Source organism: Thamnophis sirtalis, unplaced genomic scaffold (genome assembly GCF_051295495.1).
Source record: "Thamnophis sirtalis isolate CommonGarterSnake01/CBP01778 unplaced genomic scaffold, rThaSir2_p1.2 scaffold_4, whole genome shotgun sequence".
Classification (NCBI taxonomy): Eukaryota; Metazoa; Chordata; class Lepidosauria; order Squamata; family Natricidae; genus Thamnophis; species Thamnophis sirtalis.
In genome coordinates, this window is record NW_028261384.1 from 113,398,100 (window position 1) to 113,408,458 (window position 10,359).

At 34.1% G+C, this 10,359-nt stretch overlaps 1 protein-coding gene across 1 annotated transcript; it reads left to right on the forward strand.

The window, feature by feature from the left end:
* Nucleotides 1-1,608: 1,608 nt before the first annotated feature.
* LOC106548756 (vomeronasal type-2 receptor 26-like) lies at nucleotides 1,609-10,054 on the forward strand. The gene is made up of 6 exons (XM_087714627.1): nucleotides 1,609-1,754; nucleotides 2,711-2,999; nucleotides 4,305-5,030; nucleotides 6,042-6,269; nucleotides 8,161-8,287; nucleotides 9,153-10,054. The coding sequence occupies exons 1-6, from the start codon at nucleotides 1,609-1,611 to the stop codon at nucleotides 10,052-10,054; spliced, it is 2,418 nt and encodes an 805-aa protein (XP_087570753.1).
* Nucleotides 10,055-10,359: the final 305 nt, after the last annotated feature.

Genomic DNA, 10,359 nt, shown 5'->3' on the forward strand with positions numbered 1-10,359 from the left:
AGTATAATGCCCCACCCTTTCTCTAAGCGGGAAATGAACTGCAAACTATGGATTGTACAGTAACATTACATGATACTGTAATGTTTCCCTTGGAGACCCTAACATATTTTTCTTGGCCCTTTGGCTTCTGGATTTTAATATCTCTTTCAAGACCTCCCATTCAAATGGGCTCTTGTTGATCTTGATGACTATCTAGGAGGAAGGCTGACCATTATTATTGCTACCTATATTGATTATTCCTTATATGTAATATTGTTCTTATTTTTCCTGAATGAATAGGTTGACATACTATATTAATGTTGTTCTGAATAAATAAATATTTGAAAGTATAAATAGACAAATATCAACTGATATTTCTGCTTCAGATAATGTTTAACCTTACATAGTTCAATTCTAGTTGCAACAAGAAGTCTCTAGTTCTGTCGCTGACTGATCACATAATACTCATGTTGGAAGCACCAAGGCATTTCTGGATTAAAAGAATTAGCCAGTGACATCACCATTGCCCGAGAGATGCCCAGTTGGGAATTCTTTTCATGTCAATGGCAAGAGTTGGAGGGAAGGATGGGAGCTCACCCCACCCCATGGCATCACTTGGATCTCAAAAATAGACTTGTCAAATCAGTGTCCTAACCGCACAAGCCACCATGCTTCTATTGACTGATAAAAACAACTTTTAAAAAAGGATCACAACTGTCCTATTTTATCAGTAAAATCCAAAAATAAACAGTGTTCAATGTTAATGTTGTGTCTAAAGGGAGTAGAATGAGGTATTAGGGAGTACAATTATATATATATATATATATATATATATATATATATATATATATATATATATATATATATATATATATATATATATATATATATATATATATATATATATATATATATATATATATATATATATATATATATATATATATATATATATATATATATATATATATGAAGGATGATAATAACAAAGACTAAAGAATTAAAAAGATCAATGGCAATAATTGGTTACCTGTCTAAATGCTTACTAAAAAGTTACTGGGATGAAATAGATTGTCAGGCAATCTTGGAGACTAGTCATACAATGCTACATGTATTTATTTTATTTATTGATATTTCATTTTTTAAACTGCCAGTTTAAAAAGCCTTAGATAGGGCTTTACATGCAAAGTATCTTTTTAATGTTTGACAGTATATGTGTCCATCTGATTCTCTCTTTCTATCCCATAATATTTTCTTAATATGCTTAATAGTTTTTTTTTGTATTAGTCTTCATAATGCACATCCAGTACTGGGTGAAAAATGAGTATTATTTAGTGGTAATAAAGAAAATTTAAATAGAGAACTTGTCTCCAACCTATAATTACTGAAATTATTGAGTGTGGTTAATTCTATTTTTTCAGACTTGGTATACATTAGCAAATCTAAAGAGAATGCAAAGAATTATGGCCTCAGTGGAGAATGGGAGTGTTCAAAGAAATCAGTGACTGTTTAAATCAGATTAGAAAACAGTGGAGAAATGTCAGAATCAAATAATTGAGAGTTTACATAATGATGAAACAACTGTTGCTTTCAATTTTGTTCCTATCACCAACAGTATGTATGGCTGAAATGGCAGACGATCCAATTCCCATTCTACACAATTATTTTCAAGCTGGTGGTTTTATCATTGGTGGTATCACATCTCTTATCACCATCCCTACAACCCCTCCTACTTTCAGTGAAGCTCCCCACCATTCATTTAATGATGAATTTCTGTGAGAAACCTTCTTTCTCTTCCCTCTTTCTTCTATTTCTATCTGTATGCAAGTATGTATCTGTGTACTGGTGCTTAGGTATCTGGTTATACTTACTTCACAATGTTATTCAATGTTGAAATGTATGCCCGTAAAATAAAAATGACAGTGTGCATCTTTCATCATTGATCCTTGATGTACTAACTATAAAAGTTGCCTAGACTATATTTGAGACTAAAGGAAATTGACTTCCTTATCAGAAAATGACTTTAAACAAATAACATGATAAGAAGGATTTTTCATTAGTTATGTCAAAGACAAATGAGAATAGCATAATTTTATTTTATTTTTGTATTTTATCTAGTTTGTCAAGATGTATGAGAAAGCAAGTATAAATATGAATATAACATATAATATATAAGTATAAGCAGATATAAGTATATAGATAATAAATGAGTACAAATAAATGGAAACAGTAGGACAGGCACGCTGGTGTGCTTATGCATGCTCCTTTACAGACCTCTTAGGAATAGGGTGAGGTCCCCGGTAGACAGTTTAAGGTTAAAGTTTGGGGGGGTTGAAGATATAACAACAGAGTCTGGTAATGCATTCCAGGCATTACCACACTGTTGCGGAAGTAGTATTTTCTGCAATCAAGTTTGAATTGATTTACTTTGAGTTTGTATCTATTGTTTGCCCATGTATTATTGTGGTCAAAGTATTGGCCAAATAAAAAATATTTTATAGTGCCACAGGCTGCCCTATTTTTAGTCCACAAAATATATGCAATCAACAGAAAATTTATTCTTGTTCCATGCAAAGTAATCCACACATAAACCATCAAAAATGCATGAAATAAAAGTCTGAAATGGTTTATCTGAAATGGCATGTTATATTATAGAGCGCTTCAATGATGCATAAATTTAAAATAGGTCTCTGAGAATTTCCCTTGATATGATATTTAATCATGATTGCAGTGTTCTTACCAAGTACTATCAACATATTTTGGCTTTGGTATTTGCTGTGAAGGAGATCAATGAAACCCCTCATATCTTACCGAACATCACTCTAGGATGCAGAATGTATGATAACTATGCTGGAAGATATACATCGTATGCCACTATAAAACTTTTCTCCAGACAGAAGAAATTCATCCCCAATTATAAGTGTGAAATCCAGAACAAACTCCTTTCAGTCATCGGAGCACTTTATTCTGGAATCTCTTTCACGATGGCACGTATTTTGAGCATCTACAAAGTTCCACAGGTGGGAGTTAAGAAATTTAATATCTGGTCTATAATTTCCTGAGTTTTGTAGACTTTGATGGATTATTTTTTATTGAACACATAAAATAATATTAACTTATTACAATAATAAATATAAAGTATTTTGGAATTTAACAAAGTGGTAAAAAGCCATTTTGATCAGATTAAAGAGAATGTGAAGTATACAAGTGTTAGAATGTATTAATTCTCCACATAGCACATAATGTTCTCATACAGATCGTCATCATTATCATAAAAAAAGAGGATTTCTAAGGCATAACTTCTATTAAAGTTGTAACAAAAGTGACATATATTAAGTCTTTGCTGATTACATTTCTTCCCTTTCTTCCTTGATGCATTAATATTAAATAAAAGAAAAATAATCAATGATTTCCCTGAATGATTGTTATGGCCCATCAAGTCAATCCTAATTTCCAGTAACTGAGGTTTATGGACTTATTTATAAGAAACTATGTCTTTAGGTTAAAATAAAATTAAAAACCTGATTAATTTTAAACCCTGTATTAAATGGACATATTGAGTCATTTCACAGAATGCCCAGCTCTCTTGTACATATCAAGGTCTCTACAAGCAATTTAAACAATTTAAACTCCAATAGGTAAGCTCAATGAAACATAGTAAGTGTAGTGGGGTAGTCTTGGACTGAAACAATCTTAGCACTGAAACTAATTGTATCAGTCAACCTTTGTCAGACCTTTAATATTTCTTGTTGAGAAAGGAAACTATAAGACATATGCATAAATAAATAAATGAAAGGAATCAATTACAAGTGGGAGTTCTCTTACATCAAATGACCCTACCTATCTTGTGAAAACAAGGGAAATGACCCCTGCTTCTCATTGCAGTATTTTCTTCCTTCTCATTTGAGTATAACTATATTATAGTTAATGGAATGCAATCTATAAATATTTAGGAGAAAGGAAAAGACAAATAAATTCATTCTCCATCAAGCAAGGTGGAGCACAAAGTTTATACCATAGATGGAAAAGCTTGACATCTCCCAATATACTGATGTAACATATTGTGAAAATACAATTATCATGATAAAAGAGGGAACAGATTTAGCCAATATGTATATATTTCTGCATAATAATTCTGTAATATTCTTTTAACACATCGTTAACTCCATATCCAAAGATAAAAAGTGGAAACTGAATTTTGTGTCACAGTGTCACAATGCAGGGATTGTCTTTTGTCCCTTCTTCAAACCCATTGATAATCATGATTTAAATGAAAATATGTAATTGCTATTCTTCTCCAAATTTTTCAACTCTCCTTTCAACAGATCACATATGGTTCTCCTCTACATAAGAATGATAATTCTGAAGCACATTCTTTCTATCAGATGGCCCCAAATGAATCCTATCAATACAGGGCAATTGTGCAGCTTCTTTTGCATTTCAGATGGAAATGGATTGGAATCATATTTAAAGATGAAGATGGAGAAAGATTTGGACGTACTATTTCCTCCATGTTTTCTCTTCACAGAATTTGTGTTGCTTTCTTGAAAAGACTCAAGCCATTTTATCTAGGTACTGTTCTTGATGATCTGGATTGGCTAGGGGAAATGTACCTTTTCTTTATGAGAAGTAATGCCAAAGTCGTGATAATTTATGAAAGAAATATTGTGATTTTGAGAACATTACTCTACCTACCAGAAATGGAATTTGTGCCTAAGGAACCAAAAGGGAAAGTGTGGATCTTGGTGGCTCAGAGTGATCTTGCATCATATTCCTATCAAAGGAAATGGGATATCCAAGTCCTTCATGGTGCTCTGTCCCTCACAGTTCATTCAAATGAAGTTCCAGGTTTCCAACAGTTTCTTCGGACTGTAAACCCTTTCTTATCTAAAAATGATGGCTATTTCAAAGATGTGTGGATACATGCATTTGACTGTGCATTTCCCAAACTTCTAACCAAGGAACCTGATGGTACTTGCACTGGGCAAGAAAAACTGGAGACACTTCCTGGAGGTTTTTTTGAAATGAGTATGAGTAGCCATAGCTACAGTGTATATAATTCAATCCATGCAGTAGCACATTCCATACAGGGCATATGGTCATCTTCCTTCAGACGCAGAGGGAATGCATTCGAACACACATTTCTTCAAGATCTGCAGCCATGGCAGGTAATAAAGCATGTTTCTCATTTATTATGTTATTAATTAGTGTTTGTGCAATTATTGCATTTTAATCATCTATAAGATTTTGGGGTCTACCCTTATAACTAAGGAATCTGAAATATGATTTCTGCCTCATTCTTAGAATAACAGCAACAATAACTATTATTGTTTAGCACAGCACCAGCAGGAATAGTTATATTAATGCTTTTTCAGATCCAGTTTGGTGTAATAGTTAAAGCAACAGACTGGCAATTGGGACAATATGAAATCATTCTGACCTTAGCCACAAGGTAGTTGGGTAAGATTCAACTAGTCATTCTCTCTCAGTCCTAGGAATAAGACAATGGTGCTATTTCAGAAATCTTACAAAAAAACTGTAGGGTTAGTCAAGGCCATTACCAAAAGAAGAACACCAACTCCAATGTGCTTTAATGTAAACTGAGTTTAGTGAACACAGTGAATTCTTCCTAGATAGAATTGATGTGGTTTTGTAATTTTAGTACCCTCTCCTTATATGATGTTTGAAATCCTCTTTTAGAACACAATCTGATATATTTTTCTAGTTCCCATTTTAAAATGTTCTTATTTTCTGATCTAAACTGAAGTTGTCTATTTAATATTTGCATTTATTTTGTCTGTTTGGGAGGGTGCTGGAAGGGCAATATGAAATGTGCTTTCAACTGCTTATCTACAGTCAGGTCCAACTGAGGTAAGCATCATCAAATAGAGTTTTATTATTTCCTTTCATATATTATTTTCTATTTTAAACTCAAAAGGCTATTATTGTACCCTGTATAGTCAAATTCAGATGAATGAACAAATGAAGAAAAACAGAATCATAGGTGCTGAGACCCTCCCAACACCTTTTTAGAAACTCTTGTGTTCTCCTTTGTCATGCAGCTCCATTCCTTCTTAAAACGAGTCACATTTAACAACAGTGCAGAAGATCAGGTTTCCTTTGATCAGAATGGAGAATTGATAACTGGATTTGATATTGTAAACTGGATCACATTTCCAAACCAATCCATTCATAAAATCAAAGTTGGGAAACTAGAGCCTTGGGCATCTTCTAGCAAGGTGTTTACCATTCAGGAGGATGCCCTTACATGGCCCAGCAGTTTTAACCAGGTAGGTGTTCATATTTTTATATTAATTTTAAATTATTTTATCTATAGGCATGTATGTATCTGTGTGAATTTTTCCCTCTCTCAAGAACATACATAAACTGATGGATTTAATTTTTTTTAAAAAAAATGCATCTCAACTAATATAGAAATTGCTATTAAATAGTCAAGTGTGCTAAAGGGAAAGAAATAGCCCAATAGAACAAAAATTATTAAAATAATTTAATAATTATTAAAATTATTAAAATAAGAACTCTAAAATAAGAGCACTGGAATTTTCAAACTATAGTGAGTTGCTGGTTAAGAAATGGAAACAAATTACTACAATAAGAGCAGAGATGAGACCCAATTTGGTGTAATGGTTACAGACAGAAGACTGAGAATTAGGAGACTTTGGTAGCTAGCTGTCTTGGGAATGAAGTTTGTCTGTCTTAGGAACAAAGTTTGTTGGTGATCTTAGGCCAGTCATTTTTCTCTCAGCCCTAAAAAGAAGGTAATGGCAAACCATTATTGAAAGCTTCCAAAAAAACATCAGAAACTACCCTGGGATTTGGGCAAAATTAACTAGAAGGGAAAAAAGAAAGAAAGCAAGACAAGACAAGAAAAAAGCAACATCCCAAAGATATTGGGTTATACAGCTCTAAACATGAGCCAAGGTGGCGCAGTGGTTAAATGCAGCACTGCAGGCTACTGCTAGATCAGCAGGTCAGCGGTTCAAATCTCACCGGCTCAGGGTTGACTCAGCCTTCCATCCTTCTGAGGTGGGTAAAATGAGGACCCAGATTGTTGGGGGCAATATGCTGACTCTCTGTAAACCGCTTAGAGAGGCCTGAAAGGCCTATGAAGCGGTATATAAGTCTTCTGCTATTGCTATTGCTATTGCTAATATATATCTGAGTGGAATTTCACCTTGTCACCAAAAATGTACATAGACATAGACATAGACATAGACATAGACATAGTCATAGTCATAGTCATAGTCATAGTCATAGTCATAGTCATAGTCATAGTCATAGTCATAGTCATAGTCATAGTCATAGTCATAGACACAGACACAGACACACACAGACACACACAGACACACATACAGACACAGACACACACAGACACAGACACAGACACACACACACACACACACACACAAAATTGTGCATAATTTTATATTAAGTACAAGCTGCCTTTTTTTTAAAAAAATGGATTTTTTTACAAAGGTAAAAAAAATCTTAAAATGTGAGGGCTATAGTCTGAAAATCAGAGGTGGTATTCATCAGGTTCTGATCAGTTCTGGAGAACTGGTAGCTGCAATTTTGAGTAGTTTGGAAAACTGATAAATACCACCCTGAGTGGCCCTGCCCTCATCTATTCTCTGCCTCCTGAGTTGCAGCTGATCAAGAGGGAATGAACATTTTGCAGTAATCCTTCCCCCAGAGTGTGGAGGGAATGAAGATTTTACAGTATCCTTCCCCTGCCATACCCACCAAGCCAACCCCACCAAGCAACACATGCCCACCAAGCTAAACCCACCCACCAAGCCACAGCCACAGAACAGGTAGTGAAACTTTTTGAACCCCACCACTGGTGAGAATCTAATTCTGAGTGTAAGGTCGCCCTATCACATGAAACTATTTAAAAAAGTAAAGATAGATTGGAAGGGAAGGGAAGAAGAAAAAAGCAGAAAGACTGAGCTCTGAATATAATTCTAAATCTAATTTCTCTGCATCACAAAAAATTCTGAAAAGCCTATAAAGTTATGCAAAATGTTTTTATTTTCTTGAATTCAATTTTTCTTAAATTGTTGATGCCTAGTCAGTATATTTTTCCAAGCTATTTCCAGATTCTTTCTAAATTAACACCCCAAATTGACTACTTAACTCTGCTTCCTGTTCATTTATTAGACTGTGCCCATTTCAACTTGTACAGATAGCTGCCTCCCTGGTTATTTCAAACAAAAACAAGAAGGGAAACAGTTCTGCTGTTATGATTGCCTCATCTGTCCTGAAGGGAAAATATCAAGCCAGCATGGTAAGAATCTTCAAGTCAGATGACTGTATTATCACAAGATGCCTATGAAAAAGTATCTACATTATTCAACAATGGCAGAATATTTTTTTTCTTCAACAATTTAATGAAGTATTTAATGTCCAGGTTTTATCTGAAGAAACAAAAAGAATCCACACATCAGTTAAATAAAACAATTATTCATTAGTTTCAAAGTATAAAATGTTTAAGAAAGGATAATATTTTACATCAGTGTCACAAAACGAAGCAAGGCACTTTAAAATATAAATTTGTGAAATTTCCAGTAAAATGTCAAGGATATACATTACAGTGGTTAATTCTTTTTTTACTGATCAGTGAGGCTTTCCATCATGAAATAGTCATCCAACGTGGCCTATAATACTTCAGAGTTAACACCGTAGCCAGAAAGGAAGGGAGCTTTCTGTGAAATACTGTAGTAGAAATTTGGACTTTCTGCTACACTGAATTTTAATCTGATTGGTTATATAAAAGAAAAATGTGGACTATAATCAAGAGAATAGAGAAACAGTCTGAAAAAATATTACTATTCAAAACAGAATTTGCAAAGTTCTTAAATAAAGCATATATGTTTTTGTGCAAGGTCTTGAATATATGAGGGGATTTGGAGGGGGTCTTCATTTGAAGCCAATCAAGCAGCTTCTGTGATTTTTGTTTCAACACCATGAGGTAATCTAGAGTTAAATTGTGGATTTTTAACAATGGATTTCTAACTCTAGGATGCAGCCGAGAGTTAATATGTGTTAGTTAGGTAGCTGTACAAATTTGTTTACTTAATAAATAAATACTAATCAAACTGGACAAATTCATGATATGGCAATCATGACTAAATCAATCTTTTCATGTTTAGATATGGACAACTGCTTAGAATGCCCCCAAGATCAATATGCAAGCAAGAAACGTGACTCATGCATTAGGAAGACAATCACCTTCTTGTCCAATGATGATCCTTTAGGAATGAGCTTAGCTATATTAGCTATTTCCTTTTCTCTCTTCACTCTTTTGGTGCTAGGAACATTTTTGAAATATCATCACACCCCCATTGTCAAAGCCAACAATCGGGATCTCACCTACATGCTCCTTGTATCTCTATTGTTCTGCTTCCTCTGTACATTACTATTCCTCATTCCACCTGGGAATATAATTTGTCTTTTTCGACAAATCAGCTTTGCCATTGTCTTCTCTATGGCTGTATCTTGTGTATTGGCCAAAACCATCATTGTACTTTTAGCATTCATGGCCACCAAACCAGGATCCAGGGCACGGAAGTGGGTGGGGAGGAAACTGGCCATTTCCATTGTCCTTTCTTGTTCCCTTATTCAGGCAGCCATTTCTACAATTTGGTTGGCAACATTTCCTCCCTACCCAGACATGGACTTACACTCAGAAACTGCAGAAATTATATTGCAATGCAATGAAGGTTCATCTATTATGTTTTACTCTGTCCTGGGTTATATGGGCTTCCTGGCAATTTCCAGTTTTACAGTGGCCTTTCTTTCTAGGAATCTCCCCAGCAGTTTCAATGAAGCAAAATTTATCACTTTCAGCATGTTGATCTTTTGTAGTGTTTGGGTATCTTTTGTTCCAAGCTATTTGAGCACCAAGGGGAAGTACATGGTGGCTGTGGAAATATTTTCCATCTTGGCCTCAAGTGCTGCACTATTGGGTTGCATCTTTTTCCCAAAATGTTTCTTAATTTTTCTGAGGCCACACTTAAATGTCAGGGAAGAGTTAATAAGAAAAAAACTTTAAAAGAAGATATATTGATTGCTCTCTCTTATAGTCAGAATTTTCTAATTATATACCACTTGTAATTATTTCTGGCTGGAATAGCCTATAAAATCAATCAATCAATGTTTCTAAATATTTTGAACTTCGAATATAGTCTATTTGAGTTATTTTGAGCTGGAAATATATCTATCTTATAATCAGCATTTCCTAATTATATACTACTCAGAGTGATTTTTGGCTGGGATACCCTGGAAAACCTATTGTTTAGTCAATCAATTAAAAAATATGAATAGTTCAAACGCTGAATATTTAGGGGGCTACTGTTA